Source organism: Numida meleagris, chromosome 3 (assembly GCF_002078875.1).
Source record: "Numida meleagris isolate 19003 breed g44 Domestic line chromosome 3, NumMel1.0, whole genome shotgun sequence".
In the NCBI taxonomy this organism is placed as follows: Eukaryota; Metazoa; Chordata; class Aves; order Galliformes; family Numididae; genus Numida; species Numida meleagris.
The window spans coordinates 92,092,933-92,108,756 of record NC_034411.1 but is presented as its reverse complement, the minus strand read 5'-3'; the positions used below and the strand labels follow the sequence as shown (position 1 = coordinate 92,108,756).

General features: G+C 37.9%; 1 protein-coding gene across 7 annotated transcripts in view; it reads right to left on the bottom strand.

Annotated features, from left to right (window-relative positions):
- The window catches only part of ERICH1 (glutamate rich 1), a 99,188-nt gene that overhangs the window by 64,340 nt on the left and 19,024 nt on the right, over positions 1–15,824 (bottom strand). For all 7 annotated transcript variants that reach the window (XR_002436546.1, XR_002436544.1, XR_002436545.1 and 4 more), the window contains exon 3: positions 1,578–1,712. Coding sequence is in view for 1 of the 7 variants with exons in the window: in XM_021390286.1 (XP_021245961.1) it covers positions 1,578–1,712 (135 nt within the window). In the remaining 6 variants the exon portion in view is untranslated. The remainder of the gene's footprint in view (positions 1–1,577; positions 1,713–15,824) is intronic.

Here is a 15,824-nt window from a genome sequence, read left to right as displayed (position 1 = left end):
TAAGTCCCTGCATAAAAGTTAGTGTTACATGGCTATTTACCCGCAAGGTACTATATGACTTAACCAAGAAGGGGAATGTCCCTCCGATGTTTGAAAGGAGATAATATCAAAGAGTAAGGAAAGATTATAAATACAGAGAAGAGAAAGACTACTTCTATATCAGAATAAACAGCAGCTTGAATCTGAAATGCTGTAGGACAGAAACCCAAAGTACTGTCCGAAGAGAACAATGTAATTCAAATGTGAGGAAAGTTTAGCAACAGACTCAGGACTGAATGCAAATCCCATCTAACAAAGGGAAAAGCACAAGATATAAGTTGGGCATTAGAATCCCTTAATTCCAGTAGTAACAAGACGTACTGCTATTTTACTTTGATAAAGGAATTTCTTCCCCTACACAATCAAAAAGTCTCTTAACTTCACAGTGAGAAAGAACATTATTGAAGTGTCACCACAGCATTTTGATAGTTCTACTCATATTCTGATTCAAGTATGTATCATAGCTTCTTCACGGCATGTTTCCCCACAGAAAGGTGACATGCTCATCCACATGTTAGAACCAGGATACTAACCACAGGTTATGCCATGAATGGAGCTCAGAATATGGTACAGACTCAGGTTTCAAGCTGAAAATTCACCCCTGTAGGTACTGTTTTCATAGGCAAGGCATACTTGCCTTTCTATATTTCTAAGTCGAATCTCAAGTTTTCCTTAAATTTAGACAGTTTCCAGGCTGGAACAAACAGTAGTTTAATAAATACTGCTTATTAAATGTTTTACTTCAGGAGGCTCACCTGGGTATTTCCTTTGCTGTAGATTGCTGTTAATAATATAGTAGCACATGACAGTGACAGACAATTTAGAAAAAACATATCCACAGGAACACAGTAATTGAAAAAAAAAAACCTACATAATTTGTTTTATCTAAGCTTACCACTTATTTCTAAGACAGATGGAATCAATTTAACTCTAGAAACTCCATTCAGATAGCCATGTTTCTTAACGAACTTCACTTAGAGGCCACTCTAGAGATTCTGCTTTGCTTCTCTTGTAGCAGACAAGTTCTAAAGTAACCTGGCCACAGTTTCTCATCAGAAAGCCTCTCAAAATGTATGGATTAGTATCTACTTCCATCAGAGTCAATCAGGTGAATTTCTGCTGTAATTGACAGAGATCACTTTGAAAGACTACTAAGTCTCTGCCCTACTCCACACAACTTCATCAGTAAGACTCACCAGTAGAGCTGTATCTTACATTACTTTTAAAAACAACATGACTGTAAGTGAGCATAATATACATGTGGTACTCAAATGGGAGGAGCTGAAGACTTCCTGATTTCAGCAAGGTCTACGGCACTGTACAGCTATAACCAAATGCTGAATCTGGTCTGCAAGCTAACAAAGGAAATGAATCCGGAAGAATGAACCCATCTCATTTTGCTTATACTGCAAAACAGTGACACCCACTGGCAGCAACAGTTTAGATACTTAATCGTTGCAATTTAAATTTACTTGGTAAGGCTTGCTAGAATGTTTCTCTCAGAAAAATTCATCACAGTACCAAGGGTACAAACTTACCTGTAGAGTCAGCACTACTCTCAGAGTTTTCAGAAATTGTAATGCTATTAGTATCTGGAAAAGCTGCAGCATAGCCCTCAGGAGGAGGACTCACAGTGTACATTCTCCTTGGAGGTGGAATTGTGGTGTCACTACCTACAAAACAGAAAAACAAGGTGTCTGGCTATTGATCTCAGAAAAGATTTTCTCAAAGATTTTCTGAATTATAGCAATGATAACAAGTGGTTCCTTAAGGACAAAGATAAAGTAAGGGAAAGGCAGACGTGAAGCAATCAAACAATTCTATGACCAACAAAAGCACAATGAATTTCGTAGCAGCTACACATAATTAAGTAATCCAGAGGTTAGTTCTTTCCATTAGAAATGTCAGAGAACTCTTCTACCCTAACTTAGCAGCAGCTTCCACCTGCAGTGCTATTTTACAATCTATTTCTCCCACATCAGCATGAGCAGACGCTTTTTTTTTTTTTTTTGTGCGAACTGTTTTATAGAAGATGGAGGGATTACAAAGTGACACAAATAATAGAAAAAGAATCACAGAACTGTGGTTTGTCCACTTGCAGATTTTTCAGATGTAGTCTAGCTGCTGTTACAAAGGGCACAAAGGTAAAGTGGGCTTAAAAACCACACAGGACTAAGTGTGCAGTTCCCACCCAAGAGAGTTCATCTCTCCATCTCTTTTTAGTTTAAATCTGGGGGAAAGTTACCAAGTGCCAGCCTTCCAGCTAATTCCTTGTACGGGAATCATTATTTGTGATGAAAGCAGTAAATTGTTTTTGTAGGATTTCCTTCCCCTTTACAAAGTTATTTAGAAATACATGCAAGAGTGGTAGTATACACTCTGTCTGAATGGAGTATGTGTCACAGTTACATGAAACCAGTCCAAATAGCACTGTTTTTTTCAACAGGAGAGATCAACCACATGGAGACATGAGATTTTCCAGAAGGCCAAGATGATCAGGCTGTCCCCTGGTGCTGTAATTTTAGATGGTTTGGCATGTTCTTCCTACACTGGCCAGCACTGACACAACACAAAGCTTGCCTCCTCGGAGGTAATTTGCTCCTTTAATGCATATAGATGAAACTCAAAGTATTATTTGGAAAAAACTTCATTGGCAAGTGCACATGCTTAGCCTCTTCATTTCACAAATTTACCAGAAGATCTGAGATGATTCAAGCCATTACCAAGCTGTAGCAATAGTTAGACTAATACCTCAATATCCGAAATGCAGTTGTGCCTAACAGAAATAATTCTTGTTAGGAATCAATCTTTCTATAATTAAATAGCTTTGTTTCACCAAGCCCGTTCTCTATCCAAGTATGTAACTTAACCATACATTTTGAAATTTCTCAGATAAAACACTTTAAAAATTTGGCTTGACTGATTATCTTGGATTTCTGTGCTGATTACATTCAGAACAATTGAAAATCTCCGTCACAGTTGTTTTTATCATCAGGATGCAATCCTTTTATTTTGAGAATACATTAGAAAATGTTTGTTTTTCTTGAACAAGAAAGAAAATTTCAAACTGATGTTGATGAATCTTATTTTACAGGATAATAAAGGAAATTAAATAATTAATACAATATGATGAAGAGCAATTATGTGATTCGGAGAAAGACCCACTAAAACTAATTTTGAGTATTTCTATTACAAGTCCTTTTTGCTAGGCTGATGCCAAATCACTGAACTGGTAGTATTTGCATTGATTTTTTTCCCTACCTACCCTGGTTGATTAATGATGAAGTGCTAATTGGTGATAATTTTAAATTACAAGTATGCATGAATATATCTCTTATTATCCTCTTTTGAATAATTTCAACTTTTTTTCCCCCGTGTTTCACCTTTTTTCATTTTATATTTGAGTTCTATAAGAACAAAGACAACCATGAAGACCATTAAACTCAATTTGCAGTAGACTAAATCAAACCTTTTAATCACACAAGAATTGGCTTTACTGGGATATATTAACCTCCTAAGACAAAATAGTTAAATGCAACAGAATTTGGGGGGAAATTTGTAACATCTAATGTTATGAAGAAGAACAGGAACAACTGTTATTATGCAAAAGAGTGAGGACTCAAATTTAAGTTGATCTGTTTAAATGGGAGTCCCTAAATGACTTTTATTTACCCTGTGTACATCTTGAAATAGTTTACAAGCTATAAATAAAGCATTAGTCTTTGTTAATCCAGTAAAAGCATGCAAAGCCGAACTGCTACCATATCAAAAAACTGTATATGCTCAACTGAATAACATCAGCATGTCAACTATCTCCTACTCTCAAGCCATTAAGTCTGGATTTTTCCAGACTTTGGCCAGTCTCCATGGGCTAAGAAGAGATGGATTGGTTATAAAATCCTAAACATTGTTGTAAAGCATAAAAACATGGTACTGTAAGAACATTTTTTTAATTTTGACTAATGAAAGTAATCAAATATTTGATGTACTTTATAAAGCCCTCCTTTCTGCCAGTTAACAGTCATGAATTCACCAAATTACTGAATAAAGAGACAAGACCAAACTGGTTATCAGTCAATCCTTAAGTGATTTGTTGCAGAATCATTAAAAAAAAAAGCACAATGTATAGTGAGCCACTTTTTTGTAACCTTAACACATCATAGGAAATTGAAGAAACGCACTCATCGAAGAGGTGGAGTGGGTGTTTTTTCCTTACCTAACGTGCCACAAAAAGAAAACTCTGTGTATCTGCATACATTAAATGATAGATGCTCACCCACAGATTGCCCACAGGAAAATGGTTAACAGTTCATGGTGTTTTATTTTCAACAACAAAAATATATTAAAAGAATGCTAACAAAACAAACAAGTATTGTTCTTGAAGGTAAACCAAGAATACAAAACAAATAATCAACTTGCCTCCTATGCATACTGTTTTCTACAACATTCCCCACACAAAGCTCCTTTGCATGTAAATCAACGTTTTGCACAGAGTAGGTAAGTACATCTAAACACACCGTTACCAAGGTTACATCCACAAGGACGCCAGCAGCATGGCTGGCTATGTTAACACTGCCTACTCTACGACAAACAAGTACTGGACCTTTTAAGGAACTGAGGATAAAGCTTCTGTATCACCTTAGCCAAGTGAAAGTTCCAGCTGCTTGGTCTGTCATCATTTCAGGTAAAGACAGTATGTTTTGTTTCAGGATAATTTCAGTATCTTAAAACTTCTCCCTCCCTGCAGCTCCAAATGCAGATTCGTCATCATTCCCTGGACACAAAGCATGCTTGACAACACTTTGAATGTAGATGTGGCCAGAATGTGTTCATGTGATCTTGGCCCTATGCTTGCTATTAAGTGATTAAACTCTGGGTAGTGTTTAAGCTTCTGCTATCTGTTGGGGGCTGGCCACAGACAGGAACCAAACTCCCACCCAGCTTCTCTCTCTGCTTGCTCCTCTCCCAGCAGGAGAGCGGGGTGGAGAGAGGGAACAGAAAGAGCAGGAGTGAGATAGTTCTTGAGTCCAGATAAAAACAAGGACATCACTTACCAATTACTGCTATGGGCAAACCAGACTTGGCTAAGAGAAATTAATTTATTGCCAGTTCATTTAAATATTTAGTTACAAGTTCAGGTATTTGGAAACAAACTGTCCTGCTATGGGATCAACAAGAGTGAGCTGTTACAAGCAGGGGGCAGCTACTTTTCACAGAGGTCGCCCCTGCAGAACCCCTACTACCAAAAAATTGCAACTTAAACAATCTTACGCTCTCCGATAGAGTGCTTTCCTGGACTTCAGAAAGCCTCAAAATGAAGTACTTTGTTTCCACAGGGTGAAATTAGTAGAACAGAGGACTGATGATTAGTGGTCAGCTAGAACCTCTCAAATTTTTCCAAACAGTAGTCAAGAGGCACATTAGCTGCACCTGACTTCAGAAAACTACACTGTGGAAACTCCCAGCTATCACTTCTCCAAGTGGAGAGAAGAGTTTATTTTCTAAAGAGATCCTTACAGAAAACCACAGGAAAACAGGGATGGATGCTGAATCAAATCCAAGGTCTGATTAGTCCAGTGTTACACCTTCCACAGAAGTCAGTAATCTTCAGATTAGCATTTACTCTAACACCATCACAACAGATACAATCTTGACAAAAATAAGGCTTGAAGGTCTGCTATTTCCTTTAAGATGTTTGTATGAGTGTATTTTTGAAGTGTAATGAAGGTGACTAGCACCATCCCTAGAGACGTTCAAAAGATGTTTAGATGAAAACATTGGTGGAGGTGGACGGTTGGACTGGATGATCTTGGAGGTCCTCTCCAACCTTAGTGATTCTATGATACCAGCAACTAACACAACTAACTGTATAGTACACACAGCTAGAGGCTTCTTCTGAGATTTTTAATTTCTAGATTAACCTTACTTTCTATTACTGGGTATACAATTGTCTTTAAACAGAAAAGGTTCACTATCCTCCGATGCTCAAAAACTGACATGCTTTTCACTATGTTCCAGGTTTTTGGTAGAAGTCACATTATACAGGACTGCTCCCTATTCTTAGGTTGCATATCCTTTGCCTCTGGCAGCACATTGTCACTCCAGTCAGTTCCTTCCAACCTCCATCCTGACACTTCATGTCACCAGACATGTCATCATGTTCTCTTCATCAAACAGAGAAAATCTCAGGCTAGGAGACAGCTTCTTCATAAGTAATGGAAGTGACTATAAAGTAAAATGAGTCATTACTTACCAGAGTCTTTCCCAAGCATTCACTTTCATATCTTTATGTTTTAATACTTTAAATAAGTAATCTTCAAGATTCATTTTTGAATGAAAACTTTTTCCTACCTACATCTGTGTCTTCTAGACCCATATCCGTTTGCACAAGTTATCACGCTACTAGAAAGCCAACAAGATGAATGTTCAGAAGCAGTTTTCTCTTTCATCCTGCCTTAATTCATTCGAGGAATTAAGACTAATATATGACAATCTGCACCTGGTTCTCACAATCACTAGGCTTCTCAGGAGACTGGACAAGGTTTCCCTTGGCAGTTCACTATGGAGATAGCACTTGCCTACAGCTTAGCACAGATGGAAGACATGGAACCTATTCCTACATCAGCTCTCTCCCCTGTGGAGAGCATACTAGCTGAACAGACTAGAAAAGGAAGAAGGTAACTGCTGGCCAACCTTACAATTTATCCTTCCCAGCGTACTATGATGACAACTACTCTTTTCAACAAAATCAGGCATAATTGTTCACTGGCAGCCATGAGTTTGGTGGGACAGACTCTCAAGCCTTTTCAGACGGTAATATTTTTTTGAAAGATGGTTCTATCTGAAAAGCCCTGTCACCTCCAAAATAAAATTACTTCTCATGCTCAGATAGAGTTTCTTGTGGTATTCCTCTTTGAGCCCATTGCCCCTTGTCCTGTTGCTAGGCACCACCAAAAAGAGCCTGGCCCCATCCACTCGACACTTGCCCTTTAGATAGCTGTAAGCATTGATAAGATCCCCTTTCAGTCTTCTTAACACTTCTTACACATTCAGATTCATCAACTGAGAAGCATGTAACTACAACATTATTTTTCATCTGCACTGAGATCTTCAACTCCTAAAAATGCAAAGTGCACCTTCCAGTGGGCTTTAGAATAGGACAGAGGTCTTTGCTGTGGCAATTCTTCACCTTTGCACCACAATTCTTCATGTCTCTTTTTTCACCCTGCAGGCTCTGACATATTACCATTTCACTGTACTATCTCTTATAATTTCTCTCATTCTAAATGCTGGTAGTTTATTTCCACTAACATATTTGCATTTCTTACACTTTTCAGGGCTACGTATTTACTTCATTGCAGACTGCAGCTTCTTTAGTATAAAATTTGCTTCCACTGAATAGTAAGCCTTATTATATTCTCATTTGTATTAAAAGCAGAAATCCAATTTCCTTCTTAAAAGCTGACACAGGTGTAGGATGATACAAAAACTTCATTAGTTCCCCCCCCTCAGCAGGTCATTATATAACTAAGGAAAAAGAAAAAACGAACAAAAAAAACAAGGAACTGTTTTCTCTTGCTTTTCCTTTCTTACTTTTTTTTGTAGTTAACATAAATGACATCATCATTTGTAAGTTTGGTTTAAAACCCATTCCTAAATTACTTTGTTTCCTGTTAGTATCTCCAGTGGAATAACTGAAATAGTTACCAATGAAAATGACATGGTCAAACTTTGAATTCACTGAAAAAGTTTGAAACAAGTATGCTCAGAGGACTAGGACATTAAAAGAAGAAAAGCACTTTGAAAAAGTAAGTACTTCTTCACCATTGTTTTTTCCTTCATCTTGATGGAAACTAAGATCTTCAAGAAGAAGTTCAGGTCAATAAAGATATATCCATTTTTTATGGCTCAAAGTTGGGATGGAAAACTCATAAAAAGCAAGGCCCATGAGAGCTCAAAATTATTTGTCTCAACCCTCCCACATGTACGCTTTTCTTTCTTTTTCTTTTTTTTTTTTTAAAGAAAAGAAAAGACATCAAGAAAGGTTATACGGTAGCTCATTTTATTGAAGACAGGACTTACTATTATGACTCAATCTCAGTTTCATTACAATATAAGTAGCAGACATTCTTTGTCACATAAAAAAGATGAAAAAAAGAAGTAGGTATGCTTCCTTCCTCTTGAAACTGTTGAAAGATCTGTATTCTTTTGGAGAAAGCAGTGGAAAAAAAAAGCACAGTAAAAAGTGAGAAGGAAGTAGGGAAAAGCCTTGATCTAGGAAACCAAGAAAAAGAATATTTTCCAAAGCAGAATCTGACTACAGGTAGATGGCAGTTTTAGAATTGAGACAAAAGAATAATCAATGTATACAAGTGAAATACATATTAAAAAAGTTTGTACCACTTCGAATTTTCTGAAAGCTGAACACCTGAGGTAATAATGAAATACTATATACCAAATGTGTTAAACTTCATTGTCTTGTATACATCTATGCTCATGACAAGAGATAACATTTTGTTTAGATGTCTAAGAATTCACTTTTTAGGGACATGATTTAGTGGCGGGTTGTTAGAGTTAGGGTAGTATGGTTAGGTTGTGGTTGGACTTGATGATCTTGAAGGTCTTTTCCAACCTGAGCAATTCTATAAACAGGAGAATGAAACTATCACAAAAATGTTAAGCTAGCACTTGCTCAATTATTTCTCCTAGTGCTGTAGATCTTGTGTGAACACACCTTTCAAAAGCAAATTGATTCCTGTCCATCACTAGAATTAAAAAAAAATGCAGCAGCACTGAATCTAAAAGGCCATGTCTGTGACACAATTAGTTAATTACACTCACTGATTATGTTATTATTGGGACTCACCTGAAACTAGTCCAGGAAACATACATACTCATTAGAATAAAAGTAAACAAAATTTAAGGTTTTAACAAGGCCTTCTTACTTCAGCTACAAAAGGCGTTGAGCTTGAAGGCTCTCATACTGACAGGGTATGTCAGATGTGGTTCCCAAATCACTCTCATATTTGAAGAGTCATGGCTGTCAGGCAAAGTTTCCAGTGTCTGGAAAACTTCCATTTTCTTGAAAGGGACAAAGGAAGACCTAGGGAACCACAGGCCAGTGAGACTCACATCTGTGCCTGGAAAGATTGTGGAGCAGATCCTCCTGGAAGAGATATTAAGGCACATAATAAGATGAGATTGATGGAAACAGTCAACACAGCCTCACCTGGGGCAAATAGTGCCTGACCAACCTGGTGACCTTCTACAATAGAGTGATGGCATTGGTGGACAAAGAAAGGACAAATGACCTAATCTATCTGGATTTGTGCAAGGCTTTCAACACGATCCTGCACGACATCCTTCTCTCTAAATTGGAGAGAGATGGATTTAAAGGTTCAAATATTTGGTGAATAAAGAATTGGTTGGCTGATCACAGCCAGAGGGTTGTGGTCAGTGGCTCTATGTCCAGGTGGAATTCAGTCACAAGTGGTGCTCCCCAGGGTTCTGTCTTGGGACTGGTACTATTCAACATCTTTATCAATGACATAGACAGGGGGATTGAAGGCATGCTCAGCAAGTTTGCTAACGATAACAAGCTGAGAGGTACAGCTGACAAAGAAGATAGAAGGATTTGCAGAAGGACCTATGTAGGCTTGAAAACCCTTATGAGGTTCAGTAAGGTCAAATGCAAAACACTGCACTTCGATCAGGGCAATTCCAGGTACACGTACAGAGTCTGAGAAGCACTCACTAAAGAGCAGCCCTGCAGAGAAGGACTTGAGGGTCCTGACAGACAAAAAGCTGGTGTTCTGGTTATGAAGAAGCAAAGCTGCTTCTGACAGGTTCTTAGTGATACCAGGTAAAATATTCACAGGTAGGCCAATAGTCATATGCAGAAAGAAGAGTTGAACTCACCCAACTGGTGAAGGGAATCTCTGGCTATGCAGCACCCCTTCTCAGGAAGCAGCTAAGGTCCCAGAGACCTCTTTCTTCAGTGGCTGACCCTTATATGAGCCCATGGTGACTCCAACCTGGGTCCATCCTTTCCAATCACACGAAGAGCACAGGAACAATTTGCCTGTGCTACCTGGGCCAGCCACACCCCCTCAGCAGGTGCTCAATCACCAGTTCAAGCTATGATCTAATGAAGGTAATGAAGCTGGACATGCACCAGCAGCATGCTCTTGCAGCAGAGAAGGCCAACTGTATCCTGGGCTGTATCAAAAGAATGTGGCCAGCAGAACAAGGGAGGTGATTGTCCCCCTTTACTCTGCCCTCATGAGGCCCCATCTGAAATACTGCATCCAGGCAGGGGGCTCCAAGCACAAGAAAGATGCAGAGCTGTTGGAGTGGGTCAAAAGGAGGGCTACAAAAACGACTGAAGGGCTGGACCACATCTCTTATTTCAAAAAGGATGGACAGAGCAAATGTTAACAGACAATTGTTATGCTACAGCTCAGCTTACCTCAGGATTGTCTCTCAGCCCTCTTCTAGCTGAAAAGTCCATTTTATGGAGTTGTTCTTACAGAAGGCATTTTTTGTTTCCTTTTTCAAGATAACTAGTTTCCGTGCAGCTGACTACATTTAAGTTTGGAGCATGTTTACACATACAGCTGAAGCTGGCATTTTCTACTTCTATTAGATCACTGGTACATACTATTAAATAAGGTATTTGTTAAATTGTTTTCAGTTGTCACAGAAGCAGCAGATTTCTTTATGGCAGCTAAGCTGTTTGAAGTGAAGATGTGGAAGAGTAAGTAAATGTACATATACAAGAACCACGAAAAAGAAGGAATTGGTCAATCAGGAGCAAAAAACATTGCTAGGGGAACTGGAGACTAAATTACAAGTCTGCTTCCATCACAACTGAAGTTACAGGTATTAGATAGGCAGCCCACTCAATCTGAACAGAGATAGGACATATTTATATTCTTTCCTCCCTCAAACCCCGTATCTTTACATTCTCCCTCAAACATATATCTACCAGCTTGGAAATCTGGTTGAGCACTGTTTCTACCACAGCCATGAGAGGTGAGTGCCTTCTGTCAAGCATTCACTTCTGCATGCATTTATCTCATTTGCACAGTATAATAATACCACTGAAATAAAGCAGGTAATGAGAGGAATTTTAAACTCTTGAGATAAGACTGTGTGACAACACTTCATTTTATAATAATTGTAATTCCATTGCTCTTCATCTTATTCACAATAGACAGCCTTTCCTAACAATTAACAGCTAAAGTGATGCTGAGTTGCAGAACCAGACCCTAAGGCTGCTTACTTCATTGCGTACTGCTAGAGTTTGATTTCTGAAGTAAGTGCACTTTATCAGTTCGATCAACTAAAAGCCAGTGCTGATTGTACACCTTTTTTCAAAAAGCTTTGTGTTCCAGGTGCTTCCGTCACAAGTCTAAGCTTTCTAAAACATAATGGCTCTGGGAGGACAGGATTAGGAATAGTAAGGACACAGTCCAGGCATTCAAACTCTGATTATTTCTGAAACAGCATACGGTTGGCATTAACTTCAAAGGGGAAAAATAAGATGGACAACAACAAAAAAGCCCCACACAGCTGTACTGAATTTTGACAGAAAATTCACATGCAGGATAACAGTACTGGAATATTCCACAGGTACATTCCACATAATACATTCATATTTTTATTCCAAGTATATGGATTAAATTGCATTTTTGTCTACTCTGGTAGAACGATATAGAATTCCTTTTTGCCCTTAATTAAAACTTAGGAATAATCATTTTGCTTCAGTCACACTTGAAGAGAAGGAATTAAACATCAGGTAGGATGTCCCCACAAGATTTCATACTGTCTAGACTCTACATTTTTCCTCTTGAAGGAGGGAAAAAAGTGAAACAACATGCTTTGTAGGGAAAAGTATATATATGACGTTTCACATGAATACCATTATTCTTCAGCAAATTTTAAAATTTAGTTTTTATAAAGATACTAAACATCAAGCAGTAAATCCCAAGTCCTTTAAAAGGTAGCTATAATTCTGATCAAGAGCAAAGACAAAAGAGGCTATTAAAAATCCAAATTGGCAGGTAACGAATCTCTAGCCAGAAGCATGTATATCAATTTTGAATACACACTATAAAAGGTATTGTATGAAGTTACCAAGATTTTAAAGTATAAAGAAAAGTAAAGTAAGCAAAGAACCATGTAACTCAAGAAAAATATCCTCTATGAAGTTAATCCTTGTTCAAGGTAGATAGTGTCCTAACAAGGGTCAGAAATGAACGAAACCTATTCAAGTACAACATCTAGATAAAAGCCATATTTAAGTAACTCATTCCTAGAAATGCTTTCTCAGTCATTTGCCAGACACTTCTTTTTTCCAGTAAAGGAAGCTTTTAAGCATCTTTAAATATTTATTATATTACTCGGAAACATATTCACAAGGTCACGGAAAGGAAAATTAAGTCCTCTTATTTGCATGAACTTTCAGTTTTCCATTTGCTTTCTCTAACACTTTCTCACTTAACAAGGCTCAGGTTAATTACATGCATGCCTTGATTTTAAAGGGTTTAACATAAGAAAGCTAGATATCTAAAGCCTCCTTAACATTATATTGAAGCAGGATAAAACTTATTTTCTTGAATCCTCTAAAACTGAGGTATAGCTCTTGCAATAAAAGAATCAGGTTCCTCGAAGGAAAAAACATGTTTAGGAAGTCTTAATTAGTTGTCCTATGGCTAAACAAATCCCTATTTTTGTTAAATTCTTTTACTCACTGAATACTGTAAGAGAATTGGAACAAAACCTGTTTTAGGAAAACAGAAATCCAATAAAAAATATTGGACACTGGTGTTCATTACATTTTTTTTTTTTTTAAGTCACTTCAAAAATATTTTGAGATATAAATAATTATCCTCCCTCTTGGGAGTGCAGAAGAATAGGAATCTCCACATTTTCTCCACACTGTAGAACTACCACCTTCTACAAGAAGATGTAAAAGTTGTTCAAAAGTCCAACACGTAGACGCAAAGGACAGCGTCCCTCAGAATCTTCACTTAACCTCCAACTATGCCGTGTCTCATTGTAAGCTTCAGTTCCAGAACTGTGTGTGAAAATTTATGGTACAATCATTTCTGATACTAAACTTAATTATTACAGCCTCTTACAAGATTAAATGAGAATAAGTCATAAACACAGTTCCCGATGTTCTGAATACTTAAGCATCTTAACTTGAGTTCAAAAGAGGCATTTAAATGCAAATATTTACAGGATCAAGATCCAAAAGTATAACCTTAAAGTTTTATGGGCTAATAAATACAAGAATCTGGGGAGAAGGGTTCGCTTGTGCATATTGTTAATAGTATTTTCACAATTTAAAAATAGCTGTTAAAGACAAATTGAACATTGTGATTCACAGTAAAAGCTGTTACTTAACGCTAGAAAATATTTGGATCTTAAATCAAGTTCATTTAAAGAAAATCCTCAGTTTCTTTTTGATTCCAAACTTAATTTTTCGGTAAATTTTTGTAGGACTGACAGTAACGTTCAAGCTAGGAAGAAGACCACAGCTACACAAAAAATACCTCTCATTTTCCATTATCCATCTTAAACTCAGACTACTGCTACTTAAATGATCAGCTTTTTCACAGTTAGTACATAACCTTTGTGCTACAAGAAAGAAGTTACTTAAAATAGTGTAAGATCAAAAAAATTTGATCAACATATGTCTTTTTCCAAGGCTACACAGTCCACGACTCCAAATCTTACAGCCTAACACTAAACGTATACTTTCAGTGCTCAATGCCATAAAAGAAATCACAGCAAGTAAATGATTATTTAAGCAAGAGCTTTTATTAAATTTGAATGAAACCATAACCAGAAAAAAAATGCTATTAGCCATTCACTTGCCTCCAACAGAAAATAAGCCCTGTTAATTTGCTGTTAATTCAAAGGACAGCCCTGTTGCTTTGCTGTGAGAATCCTAAATAAGGAAGTGTTTCTGCTGCTCAATGTTCTCTTCCCCACGAGTTGTACTATACCTGTACTGGGATTTTGGAACAAAAGCCTGTGTTTGTATCTAGTGCCTAGAACTGTTTTCTTACAGTTAACGAAACAGAGGAGTTATACATCACAAGGTCATTCAAGTTCTCCTTCTCACCTCCCACATCAGCTGGAGTCTGGGCAGAACCCAGTTTATAAGGAATGCCAAGCACTTAACACAAATGAAAGCATTTTCAGCATCAGAAATTACCCCATAGTTACATTTATTCAGTATTTTCATTAAAGATAACAGGCTATTTATTACCTGTTTCCAAAGTACAATTATTTCCAAATGCTATTAAATATCATTTTACAGCACAAGCTTAATGCTTTATCAGCCTCTGAAACTGCGCCTCTCATTATAAACTACAGAAAAGAAGTACTAAAAGTACTAATCTAAAAACAAGCAAACAAAATGGGAATCCAACAATTTGAGATTCACAGGCAATCTTCTGTCACCTTAACTGGATGCAACATGGGGCAACAATCACACAGCCCTTCAAAGACAAATTCCACCACAGACAGATGTAAGAAAGCTCTATAGCCAAGATATGTTGCCAAACATCTGAAAGAAACATTTCTTATATTAACTACTAAATAGGCAGAGGGAAAGTAATGAGATTACCTCTCAATGTTCTTAAAACTAAACAAGCTCAATTTTCTGTCTCACCATATTTAAAGTGATCCAGCACTGTATCATGGTGTCCTCCACTGGATTCACTCTAGTTTGTAACTACCCTTCTTTTACAGAGGAGCCCACTGGTCACAGTACTTTCAGTACGGCCTCACTCCAATACGGTCTCACGAAAGTGAGGTGCTACTCCACTATGGTCTCACAGAAGGAATGATTGCTTCCTTTGACCTGCTGGCTATATTGCTAATACAGCACAACATATAGTCAGTCCTCTGTTTTCAGGATGCACTGCTGATACACCATTCATCAGTGACCTAGGTCCTTTTCTGTACAGCTGCTTCATGCCACTTGGCCCCCTGCCTGTATCAAGAGTTGTTCCATGCCACACACAGGACCTTGCAGCCCAGTGTTAATCCACAAGGTACACCGCTAGCACACAGCCACCTACTGAACTTTATATGGCTCACCACTATCCTTTAAACCTGTCAGTCTATCCATCTACCTGATCATTTACTTGCCTAGCTGGCATCTCCCCATTTTGGGGATAAAAATACTATAGTAGATTGTGCTGAAGATCCTGCTAAAAATTAAACAATGTGCACTGTGCTCTCCTTATCTTCAAACAAAGCACATCATCACAGAAGGCAATTGAGTTAATCAGGCACAATCCGCCTCTGCTAAAAGCTTACTGCTTCCACTCATCTTTTAGCTATTCCTGTGTTCGGAAATAGGTTCCAGAAGGAGTTATTCCATAATATATTTGCAGATTCCCAGATGCTCCTTCTTGCCCTTCTTCAAAAGTAGGCATAATATTTACCTTTCCTAGTCTCTGTGAGCTTTCAATGATAATAGAAAGCAGCCACAGCACCAGGCAGTTCTCCTGGATGCACACCATCTCATTCCACTGACATGCAATTGTGCACCTTGCTTAAGAACTCCCTAGCCATCATCTACTGTAAGGATTCACTTCCGTAGACTTTAACATTAGCCCTCAGGTCTTGGTAGGCCAAATCTTATCAGTAAAAACAGAGGCAAAAAAGGTACTATGCACCTCAGTCTCTTCCTCGTCCTCTATTAAAAAGTCCCTTGCCTGTTGAGCAGTAGACCCACACTTTCTTCACTGTTCCAGTTG